General features: G+C 36.1%; 1 protein-coding gene across 2 annotated transcripts in view; it reads left to right on the top strand.

The window, feature by feature from the left end:
- Positions 1-21,640, top strand: part of TTC21B (tetratricopeptide repeat domain 21B) — a 102,785-nt gene that overhangs the window by 30,743 nt on the left and 50,402 nt on the right. For both annotated transcript variants that reach the window (XM_043998361.1, XM_043998362.1), the window contains exons 10-15: positions 1,549-1,646; positions 1,960-2,160; positions 5,700-5,829; positions 7,420-7,577; positions 13,911-14,132; positions 19,519-19,757. In XM_043998361.1, the coding sequence (XP_043854296.1) occupies positions 1,549-1,646; positions 1,960-2,160; positions 5,700-5,829; positions 7,420-7,577; positions 13,911-14,132; positions 19,519-19,757 (1,048 nt within the window). The remainder of the gene's footprint in view (positions 1-1,548; positions 1,647-1,959; positions 2,161-5,699; positions 5,830-7,419; positions 7,578-13,910; positions 14,133-19,518; positions 19,758-21,640) is intronic.

The following is a 21,640-nucleotide window of genomic DNA, read 5'->3' on the forward strand; positions in this document are numbered from 1 at the left end:
TATATAATGTCTATAGTTTGTATTAGAATCTTGGATAGACATTAAAAATGGACAGAGTGAATCCCAGAATTGAATATGAGAATGAGAAACAACTCAATCACCTTTGAGAAATTGAACCATTTTTTCAATGATCCATATCTTCTCCCTGAAATAATGGGTCATCTTTTTAAAACACATTAGCTTAATGTGTATTTAACGAAGATGTAATATATGACAAAAGAATGACAGAGATGAAGCATTGTAAAGATTGTTATCAGATAAATGTATGAGCTAAAAATGGACTGATTGCATGAGGAGAGCAAAACTTTTCCATTAGAACCTTGAAGCATCAAAAGAAAGTGAGGAGGACCCCTAACATGTTGAGGGGAACCCCTGTCACAAACTTCAGACAAGAAAAGGACTAGCATTAGCAAAATAGGTTAAATTGTAAGCTCTATCATTGGAAGAAATAGCTACATCAAGGAAACCACAGAATCTGTGGTTCTAATTAGGTTATTTTTAAAAGAGAGACAGAATAGCCTTGGAATCTGGAAGATCTTTATTCAAGTGCTCATTCTGATATATGATAGCTGTGTGACCATCAGTAAATCACAACCCCTTTCAATGCCTCTGGCAGAACTTTTAAGACTAACCAGCAACATGCTTATAAATGTTTAACAACCAGCTTGGGGAGGTGGGGTGATGTACCCCTGCCATGCTTTTAAATTTAATCTGCGTTATTAATGTTTTCCCTATCACTTTCTTAAGTCTATACAATCAACAAAACAATAAATCAAGCCCTCATTTGTAACATTTGATGATTTATGAAATATAAATTCTCACACTGAAAACTAAACAAGTTAGAGACAATAAGAACAGACTTTATAGTACACCCCTGATCATAGACAAGCTGCTAATTTGTATTGACAGAGGGAGTTTTCCTTATCAGAAGTTCACCCACACTGATGAAATCACAAATCCAGACCAAAGTAGCACTATTGAGCTATTAGAAAAATGTAATAGTTTTGAATAGCTTTCTGTTTTAATTTTTAAAAAATATTTCTTCACTCTTTTTTTCTATTCTACCTAACCAACAGAAGGAGATAATTTGGGGAAGCACTTATATGGAGTCAAAGTTATGTGTGTGGACATGCATATGCAAGTTCGCTTACATGTACTCTGCTACATCCAAGTCATTTTGGTTGAAAGAAACTTTCCATTTTCATATGACAGTTGATGGGAAAATAGAATTATAGGGATGCATAACATGTGGCAGTGGTCCCTATCTGTGGCTTTCCATTCAAACTACTTCAAGAAACTAAGTATAGCCAGAGCTTCTTCCCTATTTTATCAATTCTGTAAGTTCTAAATTCTGTTTTATAAAATTTAAATTGTATATAAATTGGGGAGGAAAGTAGTTGGTAGTACTTTTTTTTATGTTTTTCATCTAATTCTTTCATTCCTTATAATTAAACAGCAAAGACCATTTTAAAGTAATGTTGATTGGGTTAATTTTATTTTGGAGCTATTACTAAAATATTAAGTTTGAATAATTTTTCCCTTTTATAGGAATTATTCGATGTCAGCTAATAGAAGGGCAATTAGAGGATGCAGATCATCAACTTGAATTCCTTAGTGAAATTCAGCAGTCCATTGGGAAATCTGCAGTAAGATATTTTATTTCAGCTAGGTACTTGTAACTGATAATGCAAAACAAATGCCAGTTTAAAAACACAAAACAAAATCGAACAACCTAATAAAGACAGCATTTTATCAATGTATGATAGTTTTTTTAAAATGTCAAGCAAGTTCTTTATTTACCTATGTGCAAAATTAGATATGACTGAAAGATTTTTAAGTTCAGATATGGAACCTAATGATTACATTGGAGCATAAAATTACCCATTAAAGACATTTATATGTTAACTTCAAATCTTAATCAGGTACAATATTTCTAAACAAGACTACTTATTCTTTTAGGAACTGATCTATTTGCATGCCATCCTAGCCATGAAGAAACATAAACAACAAGAAGAGGTTATTAATTTGTTAAACGATGTCCTGGATACACATTTCTCAAACTTGCAAGCCTTACCCCTTGGTGTACAATACTTTGAAAAGCTAAATCCCGACTTCTTATTAGAAATTATTACAGAGTATCTGAATTTCTGTCCAACTCAGGTAAGTAATATTGGTTCTTTTTTTGAATGACTCAGTTAACTGAAATGCCATAAAGAGTATCTGGCCTCCCTAAATCTATGTCATTCATAATAAAACCGACCCTAGTATCAGTAGTAATGTAAGACATATAGCACTGAGTAGCGAGTGCATTCCACTCAGGTTATTGGGAAAATCTCTCTATAGTCTCAGCAGTTAATGGGAAGTCTGCTTTATAGTGGTGGTGGTAACCCCAGGAGCAAAGAATTTAGAAGGGCCTTAACAGTGTTCCAAAATCAGTAGTTTTAGGGATGTACAGAATGAGACAGGAGCAACATTGGGTCTTCAGACTTCATATTTATAGACCATATATAAACAGAATGTCCATTGTATACTGAAATTATTTCTAATAACTATTTGTCTTATATTTTAAGCCCTTTAAAGAGCAAGGACTTTTTTTAACCTTTGTCTTCTGTATCTAGCACAACACACTGTATTTAAGGATTGAATTTAATATATACTTTAAAATATTTCTAAAATGCCCAATATGTAATCTAGTTAGTATACTCAGCTCACTATCCCAGAGCCAGGCAGGATATTTTACTTACTCTGAGTTTAAGAGTAGGTACCCTGAGGGTTTGAGGGTGTGTCTTTTCAAATACTCTCAGCTTGAGCTCCAACTGGTTGTATTTCTTCCCTCCACTTACTTTTAGGCATCAGGGAGTGAGTAATGCCTGAGTTCCATTTAAGCAAGTCAAGGCAACAAGCATTTATTTAGCAGTTATGTGGAAGTCACTGTGCTAAGCATTAGGTATATAAAAACAAGTAAAAAAAAAAAAAAGATAGTCCTTGCCCTCAAGTTGCATAAATTTTATCAGGGGAAGACACCATACAAAAGTACATTAGCACATACAAAACACACACAAAACTTGCTAAAAATGAGAGGTTATCCAAGAGTGGAATGGACTTCCTTGGAAGACAAGTGAGTTCTCTCTCACTGAAATTTTCAGTTAAAGATTTAATTTGTGGATTACTTTATTGATACAGGATTCTTATTAAATGGTATACTTTTTGTATTTTGACTAGACTTTACATGTCTTAAAAGTACTAGTTGCAGTTTAAGCTTTAATAACTTATTATTATTAAGCTATTACTAAGCTTATTATTGTTAAAGCTTAAATAGTACTAAGACTTTTAGAATTCTATGTTAAATACAGATTTAGTTTAAATGGAATCTTATGTATAGTATATATTACTGTTGATCAATCATTAATGCCAATATTTGCTAGCTACAGTGCTTAAGTGCTGGGGATACAAAAAGAGGCAAGATAGTCCTTGCTCTCAGAGAGTTTACAATCTAATGAAGCAGACAAATTGCAAATAAATATGTAGAAATCAAGCTATATACAGGATAAGTAGGAAATAATTAACAGAAGGAAGGCACTATAATTAAGAGGGGTTAGGGAGGGCTTCCTATTAAAAGTAGGATTTTACTTAAGAGCTCAGTAGTTGGAGCAGAAGAGGGAGAGCATTCTAGGCATGGGGGACAACCAGAGAGAATGCCCAGTGCTAAAATGAAGTATCTTGTTCGCGGAGCAGTCAGTGTCATTGGATCGAAGAATGTGTGCTGAGAAGTAAAGTTAAAAAGACTGGACAGGTAGGAGGGGGCCAGGTTATAAAGGACCATGATGTGAAACAGAGCATTTAGTACATGTCCTTGGTGGCAATAGGAAGCCACTGGAGTTTACTGAGGAGGTGGAATACCTTATTGGACCTGCTTATTGCTTATTGGGGCTGAATGGAGTGGGAAGCAACTTGAGGCAGGAAGCCTCACCAGCACTTTTGCAGTAAATCCAGGTGTGAGGTAATGAGGGCCTGCATTAGAATAGGGACGGTATCAGAGGAGAAAGGGGGACATATAAGAAAGATGTTTCAGAGGTCAAGTCAACAGGTCATGGCAATAGCTTAGACATGGGAAATGGGGGGAGGTGAGAGGTAGTAAGGAGTCCAGGATGATTCCTAGGTTGGGAGCCTGAAGAACTCTGAGCGTGGGCTTGACCTCTACAGTAATAGGGAAGGTAGGAGGTGGAGAAGCTATAAGGAGGAAAATAATAGGTTCTGTTTTGTTCATATTGAATTTAAGATGTGTACTGGACATCTTATTCAAGATATAATTCATTTCAAAGTATTAGATGGCCATACAAAAAGAAAAACAACTCTATGATGGAAAGTAAATCTCATTTCAGATATAATGGACTTTTTGTTTTGTTTTGTTTTTTAGTGAGGCAATTGGGGTTAAGTGACTTGCCCAGCATCACACAGCTAGTACGTGTTAAGTGTCTGAGACTGGATTTGAACTCAGGTACTCCTGACTCCAGGGCCGGTGCTCTATCCACTGTGCCACCCAGCTGCCCCCTATAATAGACTTTTAACATGTATGATGTATTCTATCCTTCCATTCTCGATAAAGAATAAAAGCTTCACAGTATCTCCAAGGAATAGTTGTGTTGGTTAACAAGAATTCTTATTTTAAGCTCTTCAACATTGCAAAGTACTTTTCTCACAGCAACCCTATGAAGTAGGTAGTGCGAGAATTATTATACCCCTTTACTGATGAGGAAGCAGAGACAATGAGAGGTAAGCCATTTGCCAGTGATCACTGGTAATTGGTTGAGGATGGATTCAGTTCCATGTTTTCCAGCTCCAACTTCAACACTATACCATGGGAAAGTAGCTAAGGGTGAGAAAATTTTTTTAGTCTAAGGCTATGTTGAGACTAACATTCTGAGATTAGACTAAGGTTGCTTTGATTCAAGTTAGTTGTCCATATTTCCTAGACATCCTTATCCAGCTATTCAACAAATTCCTTGCATAAAGCTGTGCTTTATGAAATTATGTTGACTAAGTGGAAACCCTGGTTCACATAGTATCTTTATGCAATTGGGAAGCCACATAAATGATAATGTTGAAACAAAAGCATTCTTTGAATCTCTGTAAAAATATTTTGTGAAAATGTTAGATTAAAATGAAAGGTAGTGTTACATTATGTATAGAAGACCAGCCTCAGAGTCAGGATGACCTGGATATATGTCTCACCTGACACATTGGCTTTGTGAACCTAAGTAAATCACTAAACCTTTCAGTCAATATCCCAGGCAAGGCTCTAAGATTTTATAAGTCATAGATCTGTGTTAGAATTCACCATCTGGAGCAGCTGGGTGGCACAGTGGCTAAAGCATCGTCCCTGGATTCAGGAGGTCCTGAGTTCAAATCCCACTTCAGACACCTGACACTATCTGTGTGACCATGGGCAAGTCACTTGGCCCTCATTGTCCTGCAAAAAAAAAAAAAAAAAAGAATTCACCATCTGTGTCTCCCTACAGTGATTAAATCACAGTTTGGACCCCCCCACCTCCCCCAGTCGGGGGGAAAAAAATCCCAACCAGAATGAAATGAATGATGTGTGTGTGTTTTTTGTGGGCGGGGGGGGGGGGGCCGAGAATAGATGCATTCATGCATTCTTTTGGTAAAAGGTAATCATGTTAATTTGTTTTTATTGTTAGCCTGCAAGCTCTGGACAGCCACCTTCTCCACTTCTCAGACATTGTGCCTCAGTGTTGGAGAATATTGTAAGAACTGTACCAGGTCTTCTGCAAGCTGTTTTCTTAATTGCAAAAGTGAAATATTTATCAGGTAATGTATATCTTTAAAATTAAACTTCTTTTAAGTAACAACATTTTGTTCATTATAATATTGACAAAGTGAGTGTTAAATAGACTAAATTAACAAATTATATGGTTATCCTTCATGAGAACATAGGTATGTATATTTGATTCAAATTAAAATAAAGTAGTACAGTATTTCCTCTCTTAGATTTTATTAATATAATTAGTTAATTGAATTAATTCATCATTGACCATCAAATAGACTCTTGGAAAAACACAATAATACCAGACTGGAGACTGAATAAGAACATCAAGTCTAGATTGGTACATCAAATACAGGACAGTTGTGACAAGCATTGTTTTCTAGACATTTGGAACACATTAAATAGTTACCTTCTTTGACCAGCTTTTTACCTTCTGAAGATATCACAGTTATCACAGAAGCTATGTAGTTATAAGTATGACCACAGGTAGCATTTAATATGCCTTTTTATGCTCACGCAGGTTTGGCTACTAAATAAAAATTATTAGCCCTGAAAAGCCCTTAGGGAAGAAACTAGTTTTAAGGAGCTCATCGTCTAATCCAATAATTTTTATTATGTGGAGTAGGAAGATACCTGATTTCAAGTGCCAGCTCTACCTCTACTAATTAGCTCTGTGTTATACTGCAAGTCACATAAATTCTTTGGGTGTCCATTTTCTCTTCTGTTAAAATGAGGTTTTCAATAAGTTAGTGGTTTTCAATGCAATTAGAAAGTTTTAAGTTTCAGCAAATTTTTTCAATATTGGTTAAATTTCTGTGTTTGCATTGATTGGTAATTAAATTACATACTCCTTTGACCAAACTTTAAAAAATTCATTTTGAAATCCCTAGACTAGATGCTAAGATCCTTTCTAGGGTTCACTTGCTAATTTCTTACTCAGCTCAATTGTATAGTTATTATTGGATGATGTTATTTTCATTGAGCTACTTTTGTGTGATAAAACTGAGGACTATGTTATTGTAGGTAATTTATTTAGTATTTTTTTCTTTGTTCTAAGAATTAATATTAATTAACCACTATGTATTGATACCTCAGTTAATAAATTTTCTGGGAATCAATTTCATTTAATTAAAGATAGCCACATTATATGGGTACCATTTCTTCCTTCCAAAAAACAAAAAACTTTCACATGACCTTCATATGTTTTCCAGCAAAAGGAACATTAAGTACAGGTATGCAAGGCAAAAACATTTTCATAAACTGTTATTATTTGTGATCAGGGTCAATGCTAGATAAAATTCTTTTCAGTATACCTTGACTCCTAGGATTATTGCCAATCTGTTACCTTCAGGCTAAGCTCTAACCTTTTTTCCTTATCAGAACTGAAAAGGAGCTTATAATATTTATATTTATCTTTTGACTAAAACAAATTACAGATATAGTTTTATAGCCATAAACTCTCGAGTAAAGCTAACCAACCTATGCCTATGTCTTTGTGAATACTTTGTGAGTAGTTCTTTTAAACTAGTCATCCAAAGAGATGTTTGAGCTAGTAATTGTCTCCTATAGAAATATCCCTAAATGCTTAATTGCTTGAATTATGGCTTACTTTGATGTTTTGTTTCCATTATTAGGTGATATTGAAGCATCCCATAATAATCTACAGCATTGCCTAGAGCATAATCCTTCTTATGCAGATGCTCATCTTCTCATGGCTCAGGTTTATCTGTCTCAAGATAATTTTAAATTGTGCTCTCAATCTCTTGAACTTTGTCTAAGTTATAGTTTTGAGGTGAGTTCTCCAGATTTAAATGGGTAAGACTACTACTCTCCATGGAATTTAAGTAAATTTTTAAGGATTACTTAATTTTAACACAAATTTTTTCACTTATAATTTAAATTTTCTTTATACATTTAATTTTTTTATTTTTATTTTTTTTGCAAGGTAGTGGGGGTTAAGTGACTTGCCCAGGGTCACACAGCTAGTAAGTGTCAAGTGTCTGAGGCCGGACTTGAACTCAGGTACTCCTGAATCCAGGGCCGCTGCTTTATCCACTGCGCCACCTAGCCGCCCCCCTATACATTTTATCTTTTAATTTTTTTATTTTGTTTTTGTTTTTGTTTTTGTTTTGACAGGGCAATGAGGGTTAAGTGACTTGCCCAGGGTCACACAGCTAGTTAAGTGTAAAGTGTCTGAGGCCGGATTTGAACTCAGGGAATCCTGAATCCAAGGCCGGTGCTTTGTCCACTCCGCCACCTAGCTGCACCCTATACATTTTATTTTAGGATGAAATAAGAACTGTTAAATTTCTTCAGAGCTCTTAAACCATTGAAAAATGGTGACAAATCCTGTCACTGATTCTGTGTATTGACTGAGAAATTTTAAATTGTGATATGATGTACTTTGTAGAATAATGTCATAATTAAATGCTGTCTTGTCATTTTGAACATCACATGGCTTAAGAGTGTAGGTATACTATACTTTTATCCTGGTTATTTATGCATAGCATTGAAAGAAAAGAAAAGTTCAGCTTCTTCTTAAACTTATTTCAAAGGAAAAGGGTACCTTCATCATGTGCCTATGTAGGAACTCCAGAATCTTCTAGTAATAATGACTCATAGAGGGGTAGCTAGGTGGCACAGTGGATAGAGCATTGGCCCTGGAGTCAGGAGTACCTGAATTCAAATCTGGCCACACTTGACACTTACTAGTTGTGTGACCCTGGGCAAGTTACTTAACCACAATTGCCTCACCAAAAAAAAAAAAATGACTCATAGAATCATAAGCCATTTTGGTAAAGCCTTAAAGTTACAGATAGAGTGCAATATATGCTATTTCATAGGTTAACTGAAAGTTCTTTCATATGCTCACTCTTCTAAACAGCGGACCTTATTTTTTATTATTCTTGGCATCTTGTTCATTGGTCTTCTTATGTCTCAGTATTGTCTGAGTTGCTTCTCTGTATACTTACTTTCTTAGGGGTCTTTGCCGTTTTCAGCATAGAAACCTGTGTAATGTAACTTTTATAATGTCACAGGAGTAGTATCAAAAGGTGTTTGAATAAAGTATACTGTACATTTTTGCATAGAAAAATGGATTATAATTAGCCTTACATTGCATTCCTAAACTCCTCTCCCTCCCCCTAAAAAATAAGTTCATTGTCCAGAAACTCAAATGATACTTGAATACTCTGGATGACTTGTGATTTTATTCATGTGGGTGTTCCTTTCAATATAAATGACAATACCTTTTCATCTTGCTCCTACCTTTGTTGTACAATAAATCTTTAATAGAAGATCTCCATTGACACATTTTGCAAGAGTCCTAGCTCTTTTTTTTTTTTAAATAAAAGGTGGGGACAGCTAGGTGGTGCAGTGGATAAAGCACTGGCACTGGATTCAAGAGGACCTGAGTTCAAATCTAGCCTCAGACCCTTGACACTTACTAGCTATGTGACCCTGGGCAAGTTACTTAACCCTCATTGCCCCACCAAAACAAAACATAAAATAAAAGGTACATATCAAATATACTACCAAGATTGTTCATTTCTTTGTTTTCTCTTATCAATAATTAAATATGGTTTTTATTTGCCTGTCTCCTACAAAAAAATAATAAACAGATCAGAGAAATTAATTTTATAATATCTCCTGCAGTTTGTTTCCATACCTGTCCTCCTACCAAAAAAACAGATCAGAGAACATGTCTAAAAACCAGATTCAGACAGGAAAAACATAGTACCAATTTATTTGTCCCAAGAAGAAAGAAACATGATCATGTGGAAACCCCTTCCAAAAGGGGCTCGGGGATTCCTTCCTTCTGAGGGTATATAAGGTTTTTTTTGTTCCCTGGTCACAGGATGTTGTTGTCAGTTTCATTAGCATGATACAAATCAACCCCAAAGCAAATACTATAACAAGAATGGATGTAATGCAAAGCAGTTTTAACCATTTCAGTTACAACAAGTATGGAGGAAATATAGAAGCACCATGATAAGATTACAGGATTCCACAAAGGAGTTTGGCAAGGATGAGGATGCCCAGATGTCCCCATAAGATAGAGACTTACTATTCTGAGGAAAGAAGTCATCAGGTAGGGACTTTTATCTGCTAGCTATCTGGGTTCAGTTTGGAGTTCAACTGGAGGACATTTTGCTCTATTAACCCAGGGTTTCATAAAAAATACTTTTGGATAATAAGGCATCTCCATCAAATCCAGGTGATCCATACATTCATATTAACACATTCTTGCTCTGTGATTGACCAGCATTGCCTTTTCTGATTGTACATATCCTTGATATCTTTTGCTCTTCTTCTAATACATAAGTCATCACTGCTCTGCTCTTGATTACTCCCACTGAATCTTTCCGTTGCCTTTTGTTTTTTGTTATTTATACTTTTATTCTTCTAAGATTATGTTATCAACATTCTTATTAAAACAAAATAGAAAAAAAATAGGCTTTTGAACAATAGGCATGTTGGTAAATTTGAAAGCCCTGCACATTTTCCAAAATTCAGTAAAGCCTGATCTCAATTTTAGATCTCACTCATTCTCTTTCTGAAGCATTGCCCAAGATATGCATATTGGGACAAATTTAGTGAGCTGCTAGATTCCTGGCAATGTGCATTTTTCATTTACTGTTTTATGGTATAAATGATTAGACCAGTTTGCTTCAAACTACAGTGGAGTTGATTGAGGAGACATTGTAGTTTTCAGGTTTTGATGCAAGGGTACCCTTTCATACAGGAACATTTAGAGAACCATCACGGGGAAATATTTCTGTTCTGTTGTTGATACTGTGTAGAATGTTCTCTTGGTTCTATTCATTTCATTCAGCATCAGTTCATGTAAATATTTCCTGCCTGCTTATAGTTTCTTACAGCACACTTATATTCCATTACATTCATATAGCACAACTTGTTTAGCCATTCCCTAATTGATGGGCATCCCCTCAATTTTCATTTCTTTGCCACCACAAGAAGAACAGCTATAGTCTTGTGTAATTTTGAAAAAGATAAAATGTAGCTTATCTGAGAAGAGCTTTTAAAACTATCTTACACTCCTGAGCCAAATTATTTTTCCCTTGTGCAACAGATACTTTTTTAAAAAAGTATGTTTAGTGATGCCTTTTTTCTTTCAGTCATTTTCTAATCTTCCAAAATAGACCTTCTTTTGTGACAAATCAACAGGTATTTATTTATTACCTACTATATGCTAGGCACTGTGCTAAGGGGTAGGAATACAAAGAGAAGCAAAAATAATTCTTGCCTTCTAAAAGCTCACAATCTAATGAGGAAGGCGAAGGGGAAACAACATAAAAACAACTCTTTAGAGACATTGTGTGTGTGTGTGTGTGTGTGTGTGTGTAAACAGGATAAATCGAATAAAATCTCAATAAAAAGGCACTAATATTATGAAGGAATCAGGAAAGATTCCATGTAGGCATGTCAGACGGCAGAAATGAAGAGAGAACATTCTAGGCATTGGGGCCTGCCAGTAAAAATGCATGGATGGTATTGTGCAAGGAATGTCAAGGAAGCCTGTGTCCCTAGAAAAGAGTAAAATATAAGAAGATAAGAAAGATAGGAAAGGGCCAGGTTACAGAGGACCAGCGAGAGCATTATCATTGATCTTGAAGATAATAGGGAGCTGGGGGCAGCTAGGTAGAGCAGTGGATAGAGCACCAGCCCTGGATCCAGGAGGACCTGAGTTCAAATCTGGCCTCAGACACTTGACATTTACCTGCTGTATGACCTTAAATAATAATAGGTAGCCACTAGAGTTTATTGACTAGAGGGTTAACGTGGTCATACCAGTGCTTTAGGAGATCTCTTTGATTACTTAGTGGAGGATGGCCTGGAGAAGGGAGAGACTTGAGGCAGTAAAACCAACCAGAAAGCTATTGCAATATTCCAGGTGTGACATAATTTGAGGGTAGCCCCAGCATAAGAGGAGCATACCAGAGATGTCACAAAGGTAGAATTCACAGGTCGTCAATATATTGGATATGGTGGCAAAAGAGTGAGGAGTAGACTAGGAGGATGATGGTGTGCCAGACAATAATAAGGAAATTAGAAAGAAAATTAGAAAGAAGTTAGGATTGAGGTTGGGGGGGATAATGAGTTCGTTTTTGGATGTGCTGAGTTTAAGATGTCTATGGGACATCAAGTTCAAGATGTCTCATATGCAATTGGAGATTCAAGATTGAAAGGAGAGGTTAGGGCTAAATAAATAGATCTTAGAATCATTGAAATAGAGATGATAGTTAAAATCATGGGAGCTGATGAGATCATTAAATGAAATAGTATAAAGGGAGAAGAGAAGAGGGTCCTGGACTGAATCTTCTAGGACATCTGTATTTACAGAAACAGTTTGGATAAATATTTAGAAGAGTAAAGGAAGGAGCAGTCAGGCAGCTAGGTCCTCCTCCTTGGGTGGGAGGGGAACTGGGAGAGGACATTGTTGTGGAAACCAGAGAGAATAGAATATCAAGGAAAAGAGACTAATTGACAGTGGTAAAGTTGCAGAGAGGTCAAGAAGGATGAGAACTGAGAAAAGGCCATCAACATTGATAGTTAAGAGATAATTGGTAATTTTGGAGAGTTGTTTCAGTTTTTTGGTTTTTTAATGATGAAGTCAGAAGGAGGCAGACTGCATGCAGATAGTTAAAAAGAAAAGAAAGGAAGTTGTGATACCAATTGTAGATGTCCTTCTCAAGGAATTTAACATAAAAGGAAAGAGATGTTGGACGATAGCTAGTGTAGATGGATGGATCAGTTGGAGTGAATGTTTTTTGAGAATGGGTGAGTCATGGACAAAGGAAAAACAGTTAAACAAAAACATCTAATACAGTAACTTTGTGTTGAGAATATTCCGTGCTAATAATCCAAATCTAAAAGTTATGAAATTAAGAGGTATGTTTCATTATCTCTTCTCTAGGTACCTGCATTGATTTTTCCATTATTCCAGGTTCCACTTCCTTTTAGTGATTTTACTTTTTCATTTACATTGTTGTAATCCTCTCACATTATTTCATTTTTCATCAGTTCATATAGATTTCCCATGTTTCTCTGAATTCCTCAAATTTGTCATTTTCACACTGCAAAAAGAATATTCTATTACATTCTTATGTCAGTTTTTATACCCATTGCCCAATCAATGGGTAAACAATTTATGTCTAGTTCTTTGTTACCACAAAGAGGGCTGCCCCAAATGCTTTCTTAAAATCAATAAATATAATAAAATTTTCTATTTCTGTAGTTCTCAGTCATCTTTATGATCATAAAATACATTTTGCTTCACCAAACTGCCTATGAAAGCTTGCCTCATATTCCATCATGATTTCATTTGGAATGTCTTCAAAATGTGCATAAACTATCCTCAAGAAGATTTTATATAGAAAGATGAAAAAGCAGACATGGGTCAATAGTTGTTAATGTCTTCTCAAGCATCCTTCTTAAGAAAAAACATTATACATGAGCTTTTTTCTATTTTTTTAAACTTTCCTCTCTTTGAAATATCTTGAGATTTTATTCTTAAGGCCTTTGAAAGTGGTCACCTCTAGCACACACTTCTTTGTGTACTTAGCTTCTTTACCATGACAACCCATAAAACTCAACAGCCATGTATGAGTAATAGTTATATTAAAAGTTGTTGGAGGCTTATGTTTTTAGTCTTTCTGAAAATGAAAGTAAACTGTCTTATTGCTCTGTAGGGGAAGGACATTTGGGGCTCCTCAATAGTAATTGTTTCTTTATATCTATCCTACTTAAATGAATAACAATATAAAAGTGAAAAACAAGGAAATAAATACTATAAGCAAACAAATACATGTAAACATTAACCTTTCCTAAATGATTTCATTCTTTTTTTTTTTTTTTTTTTTGGTTTTGGTTGTTGTTGTTTTGGTGAGGCAGTTGGGGTTAAGTGACTTGCCCAGGGTCACACAGCTAGTAAGTGTCAAGTGTCTGAGGCCGGATTTGAACTCAGGTCCTCCTGAATCCAAGGCCAGTGCTCTATCCACTGCGCCACCTAGCTGCCCTGATTTCATTCATTTTAAATGTGTATTGTCATTTTACCATTTTTAAATTATCTCTAAATAATTAAAGCATTTCAAAATATTTTCAGGTAAGAGAATATCCTTTATATCATTTAATAAAAGCCCAGTCACAGAAGAAAATGGGACAGATAGCAGAAGCTGTTAAAACTTTGCATATGGCAATGAGTTTACCTGGGATGAGAAGAAATGGAACTTCAAAATCTAAATCCCAAAAGTCTGAGGTTGAAGCAAGTCATCGTTTGTCAATCTTTCTTGAGTTGGTAGATGCTCATCGCTTAAATGGAGAACAGGTAAGTAGAGATATAATTCAGAGAATCTCATCAGTAGTGTTATTGATCAGTCTTACTTAGTAATAAGCATAAAACAAGGATCATCCCTCTCTACCTAAAAATAATTTGTATTGCCTTGAATTAGAACCCCCTGCACTTTGTTTTAGGGAACACTTACTCAGTATCCTGAGTAACATTTTCGGATCATAAATTTAGAGCTTTAAGGAGTCTCAGTTGCCATACAGTCCATTCTTTCATTTTATAGATGAGGGAACTGAGGCCTAGGGAAGTTAAATAATTTTCCCAAGGTCATACAGGTAAGTTAGTATCAGAATTTTAACCCAGGCCCTCTTACTCCCGAACTCATATTCTCTCACTATTATCACACTGCATCTTAACTAAAAGCATACTACTTTTAAATAAAGTGAGGACAGATAGGGTCTCTATATCATCTTGGCTGCTATGGATTAAACAAACTGATATTATAATATGCCTATGAGTATGTACCTAATTTACTAAACATTATAAAGTTCCTATTGATTATGCAAACTAATATTATAATGTGCCTATGATATTCATATGCTCACTTCCCTATTTGTTTTGAGAACACCGCCATCCTTTGGTCTCTCTAGTTTGCATTCTCAACATTACCCATAACTCTTCATTCTGCCTCACCCAACATATCTAATTAGTTGCCAAATCCTGTCCTCTCTTCCTCAACTCTTGCCATCATATTAGGGGACTTGAACATACATATTGATACTTCCTCAAACACCTTTACCTCCTAGTTCCTCAACTTAATCATTTCCCCTAATCTCTTCCACCCCCTCTCATCTGCATGGATTTTGCCTTCACCCAGAAATGTTCCACTTCCAGATTTATGAACTTTAAAATTATCTTATCTATCATAATCTACTGTCATTCCTTCTGCCTTGTGATTCCAAACCCTATTCTTCATCTTCACTATTCTTTCCTAAGCCATTACCCCTATCCTGGCTTTACTTTCCTCTCTTTCCTATCCTTATCTTGTGGTGAACCAGTTCAGTTTTACATTGTCCTTTTCTCTTAAATCCCTTGTCCCTTTATTCTATCACCAATATGCTCTACCAAGCCTCAGCCCTGGATTATTCCTACCATCTAGTGTCTTTGCTTCTACTCACTCACTGCCAGATAAAGCTAGAGAAAGTCACAAAACCATTCTGACTGAATCCATTTCAGATTTATGTTATATAAACTCAGCTGTCCCCTCATTGCAGCAAGACAATGCTTTTCTTCTTCTCTAATTGACTTACTGTCCTACTCACCACAACAGCCCATCATTCTTTGTCCTCTAATTTCTCAGATGAGAATCTTACTTCATTTTGCACCGAAAAAAATTAAGGCGATTCACCAAAATGTTCCTCTTTTCACCTCTTCAGCTTAGATCTCCCAGATGCCTTCTGCCACTATTTCCACCATCAGCCTTATTTCACAGAATGAGATGGTCCTTCTCCTTCAGAAGGCAAACTCCTTGACATGAACAAGTAATCTCATTCCATCCCATTTTCTCCAGCATCTTCATTCTTTCACTTCAGTCTTTCTCTGACTTTTGGCTGCTATTGCCTACAAACATGCCCATGTTTCTCTCATCTATAGTCTGGCTTTTGACCTCATCATTCAACTAAAACTAGTACCTCCAAATTTACCAATGATCTCTTTATGGCCAAATCCAGTGACTGTTTCTCAATTCTTTCTTCCTGATCTTTCTGTAGCCTTTGACATAGTCACCCTCTTCTCCTTGATAATATTCTATTCTCTCTAAATTTTTATAACACTGCTCTTCTCCTGTTTCTTCTTCTACCTATATGACCACTTCTTCTCAGTCTCCTTGACTGTAACTTCATCAGATCACATCCACTAAATATGAGTATTCTATAGAACTCTATCCTGAGCCCTTACCTGGGCTCTTACCCCTCTATACTATTTCACTTGGTGAACTCATCAACTTCCATGGATTCAATTACCCTTTCTATCCTAATGATTCTTAAATCTACTATTCAGCTCTAACCTTTCTACTGACCTCCATTCTCACATTTCTACCTGCCTATTATCTATCTTTTTTTTGTTGTTTTTTGTTTTGTTTTGTTTTGCTTTTTGTGGGGCAGTGGGGATTAAGTGAGTTGCCCAGGGTCACACAGGTAGTGTCAAGTGTCTGAGGCCGGATTTGAACTCGGGTCCTCCTGAATTGAGGGCTGGTGCTTTATCTACTGTGCCACCTAGCTGCCCCTCCTATTATATATCTTGAACTGGATGTATAACAAACATCTTAAACCCCACTTGCCCAAAAATAAAATCATTAGCTGGGTTAAAATAGGAGCTTTCCCCCAAAATCTTCCTCTCTTTCTTATTTCCCCATTATGAACTACCAGTCATACACACACACACACACACAGTCTAGGTATCATACTTAACTCCTCACTTCTTCTCAACCCTCTATATTCAATCTGTTGCTGAGGCCTATTTTGCCTTTGTAACATCTCTAACAGACTCCCTTCTTCTGTCCTCTGACAAAGCTACCACCCTGGTTAAGGCCCTTATGACTTTATACCTAGACTATTGCTATAACCTACTGTTTGTTCTTCCTGTTTATTCCTCCAGTCTCTCTGCACTATAGTCCATCCTCTACTCAGTTGCCAAACTTATCTTCTTAAGGAATAAGTATGAATATGTCATCCCTCTAATCAGTAAACTCAATTGACTCTCTGTTACCTGTAGAATCAAATATAAAATTCTCTGTTTGGCATTGAGCCCTTCATGACCTGCTATTCCCTGCCCCCACCACCTTTCTGATCTTCTCATATCTTTCCCCCAACTTGTGTACCCTTTTGATCCTGTGACACTGCCCTCCTTGCTGTTCCTGTCACAAGACACTCCATCTGCTGACTCCATGAATTTGCATTGGCTATCTCTCATGCCTGGAATTCTCTCCCTCCCTAACTCTACTTCCTGGCTTTTCTGTATAGCTTCAAGTCCTAATTAAAGTCTTATTGATCCCCCTTAATGCTAGTTTCTTCCCTCTTTTCTTCCCTCCAATTTACCCTGTATATATTATAGTTGCATGTTACCTCCCCCATTAGACTGTGTTCTTTGAGAGTACATATTTTGCCTTTCTTTGGATCCCTAGGGCTTAGTAGAGTTCCTAGCACATAGATGCCTAATAATTGTTTATTGACTGATTGACTGTCATTTCTGCCTCCACAACATCTCTTTATTCTGTTCTTTTCTCAGTATTTACACAGTGACTACTTTAGTTCAGACCCTCTTATTTAGATTATTACAGCAGTCTCCTAATACCTGCCTCATTTCTTCCCATTCCATTCCATATTCTGCACAGATACTAAATTGATTTTCTTTAAGCACAAGTCCAAATATGTCACTCTCCTTCGCAAACTCCAGATTTCCCATGATTTCAGGGCTAAAATAGAAGTTCTTCTGTTTGGCTACTGCCTTTCCAGCCTCATTATTTAATGCTTTCTCTTCCTACAATCTAGACAAACTAGCCTTCTTGTTGTTCCTCACACTCTGTATTCCATCTCGCTTGCTATTTCTGTCTGGCATAAATTCTCCCCTCTCTAATTTGTAGAATCCATTACTTCCATCAAGCCTCACCTTAAGTTCCGTCTTGTAACATGAAACCTCTTCTGACTCCCCCACCAACTAATGCCCTTCCTCTTCCAACTTTTTTTTTATTTATATTTATTTTGTATTCATTCTGTGTATTTTTGTATATGTATATGTTGTTTTGCTTAATAGGATATAGTTCCTTGAAGGCAGGAAGGAAGTGCAGTGGATATAATACAGAGCTTGAAGTCATAAAGACTTGGGTTTAAATTCCACCTCAGACAATTATTAGCTGAGTTACTGAATCATTTAAACTCTATGAGATTCCGTTTTCTTGTGTATAAAATGAGGGAATTGGGCTTAATAGTTTCTAAGACTCCTTTTAGCTTTAAATCAATGATGGAGTAATACTTTGATTTTTGTCATTATGTTCCTAGCACTTAACACAGTGCCTGGGAAATAGTTGGTGCTTAAGAAATGATGCAGAATGATTGATTCCCTTGTCCTAATTACTAGGGATAGAGGCCCTCAACAACCTTACAGTCTTTGGAGAGTTAATATAGTAAAGATTCTATAAACCTAAGAATATATTAGAAAATAATAACTAAGAGATATGCTGGGATATATCTGTAACAACAAACTTAACAAATCAAACATTCTTTTAATCATAAAAAAATTTTTTTTAAAAATAAAACATTAAAGAGGCTATGTGGCATACTGAATAAAGCCCAAGACTTGGATTTGGGATTATCCCTATTTAATAAATGAGGAAACAGGGGGCAGCTAGGTGGTGCAGTGGATAAAGCACTGGCCCTGGATTCAGGAGTACCTGAGTTCAAATCCAGCCTCAGACACTTGACACTTACTAGCTGTGTGACCCTGGGCAAGTCACTTTACCCCCATTGCCCCATTAAATAAATAAATAAATGAATAAATAAATAAATAAATGGGGAAACACACTGAGAAAGTTTATTTGACTTTGTGAACGGTCATAATAAGTTTCCCTCACAATGCATTTGGCCAATAGTGTTTTGTAGTACAAGAATCAGTTTGTGCTGATTTTATTTTATTTTGCTTTGTTTGGTTCAGGGTTGTGATTTCAAGAGTCTAGGGAACTCTTGGTGTAAAAACCTTTTCACCAATGCAGATTGTGACTCTAACTTACATTCTTAATTTACAACCTTAGAGAATTGCCTGGGATATTTAGAGAGTAAATAACCTGTTAATGGTCACACATGTAATGTGTATTAGAGGCAGGACATGAACCTTGGTCTTTTTGACTCAGAGGCTTTCCTCTGTCTACTATCCTCTATCCTCACATATCAGTTATAAAAATAAGTGTCATTTCATGGGACACTACTGCTTAAAAGTTCTTTTCTATACTTATTAATTTCCTCTTTCCTTCACAAGGAGACTCCAGATATTGTCCTCTTCTCAGATTCCCAACATCATCTTCACCTGTTTCACAGATTACCTACTTTACCATTTCACTGGATTCATGCCACCTTGTGGGAACTCCTTTAACTCCTTTGTTCCACTCTTAAGTATTATCACTCTGTCTCCTCTCCTTTTTTTACTGTCTCAGAGGAAGAAATACCCATCTTTCTGTTATTTTTTTGATGGAGTATGTGAATATCTTGTCTTCTTTTCATCCTCTTATTTAGACATCTTAAATCAGTCTTGTCTATGCATTATTTATACAGTTTAGTTTATATCACTTATTCGTAATTGGAAATGTGTCCTTTCTGACCTACATATATTTATATGCATCTTTGCTTGAGATAATATTTTCATTTCATCTGTATAGCACGAAGCAGCAAAAGTTTTGCAAGATGCCATCAATGAATTTTCTGGAACGCCTGAAGAATTACGCGTTACTATTGCTAACGCAGACCTAGCTCTTGCCCAAGGAGAAATTGAACGAGCTTTAAGCATGCTCCGAAATGTGACACCAGAGCAGCCTTATTTTGTCGAAACCAAAGAGAAAATGGCAGACATTTATCTAAAGCATAGAAAAGAGAAAAAATTATATGCCAGCTGTTACAGGTAAAAGTTTATTCCAATCTCATTTAAATTACCAAGTTGTCACTAGAAATTAATTTCTCAAGTGTTTCTCCCTAAAGAAGTACTCTCCTGGTTATCTTTTCCCATTCTTCCTTGGCTATATTTTCCCCAACCCCAGTTTCCCTTTATTAGTAAGGTTCATTTATGACAACATCTTCCTATGGTTAACCCTACTTTCCAAAATCTCACTATACCGCAGTTCTAGACCCTGAGTTTTTCCTTACAAATCACCACTTACAGGAACTTTTCTGACGTGACATAGAACTTTTTTCAAGGATAATAATTTTGTGGGCACGACAATTAAAAATAGTATAGTAATGCCTCAGTTGTCTTAGATGTCAGATTCCAGCACCTAAATCTATAAGAATGTAAAATGGGTTCTGGGTACAGTCAGCAGTAAGAAGTGCTAAATAACATTTTAAATCAGCTTGTTAGCTAGAAGAATGATGTATTTTCATTAGCTGGTGATAATTGTTAAAGCTAAACTCTGAACACAAAACCTAAGAAGTTTGAAATAAGCACCAATTAAAGGAGAAAGGAGATTAAAAGAACAGACAGGAGAAGCAGTAAGGGCTAAACTGGCAATCAACATTACAGGTAGCAGTGGGCATGCCCAAGAGACTGACCCCTATAGAAAAAGAGGTCACATGCAAGAAAAGGGAAAAATGCATTTCATCCTAGAAAACATAACAATTTTTTTTTTTTTTGGCGGGGCAATGGGGGTTAAGTGACTTGCCCAGAGTCACACAGCTAGTAAGTGTCAAGTGTCTGAGGCCGGATTTGAACTCAGGTCCTCCTGAATCCAGGGCCGGTGCTTTATCCACTGCGCCACCTAGCCGCCCCAAAACATAACAATTTAAAGCTAAAGTTTCCCCAATAGCTTTTTTAGTTTTTTTGATGGAGCAATGAGGGTTAAGTGACTTGCCCAGGGTCACACAGATAGTAAGTGCCAAGTGTCTGAGGCAGGATTTGAACTCAGGTCCTCCTTAATCCAAGGCCGGTGCTTTATCCACTGTGCCACCTAGCTACCCCCTCCTAATAACTTTTGAAAGCCATTGTTCAAACACAGTAAGTAATTTTTTTATAATGAGAGTACTGGGTCATCAATAAATGTCTAATATACTCTGTTTACTAAAGTAGAGAAGTGTGGAATCAGTTTAGAAAAACAAAATTCACCAAGATAATTAAAATTTTTGAAACTTGTCACTCCAAAAGTTTAGTTACTTGACAAACTTGTTCATTGGGACAATTCTAGAAAACCACAACATTTTGGTTTGCATAATAATATCAGTATATTTTCACATATATCAGATTATAATAATATCTCACATATTTGAAAGAGGGATTCCTGGGTCTGGGGATCTTTTAGCAGTCTAGTGAAGCCTATGCATGGGTCCCTTCTCCAAATAATTCGTAAAATATATAGGATTACAAAGGAAATACAGTTAGTGAAACATTTTTTTTAAACAAGTTCATATACCCCAGGTTAAGAACCCTTGTATAGATGATAAGGCTTCCAAGTACTACTATTTGTGCATGATATTAACCTATTTCATGAAACTCCAGAACATTTCAGGGACAACTGTGATTACTAATAAGATCTGGCTAATGATACATTTGGAAAAAATGAAATAAATGGAAAATGCCTTTTGTTCAGATTTTTATATTTAGCTAGATGGGAGAATACATCAGTATACATGTATGAGAGAGGCATTGCAAATGTACAAAGAGCTGGGCACAGAATTGAATTAGAGGATTAGAACACACTAGGTTGCATTTTGGAAAATGCATACTGATTTTAATCATTCAAAGCTTTACCCAAACACAGTGACCCATTTTTTAACCAAAATGTTCTCCTAGTCACA

The sequence above is a fragment of the Dromiciops gliroides genome, chromosome 3 (genome assembly GCF_019393635.1).
Source record: "Dromiciops gliroides isolate mDroGli1 chromosome 3, mDroGli1.pri, whole genome shotgun sequence".
Taxonomy (NCBI): domain Eukaryota; kingdom Metazoa; phylum Chordata; class Mammalia; order Microbiotheria; family Microbiotheriidae; genus Dromiciops; species Dromiciops gliroides.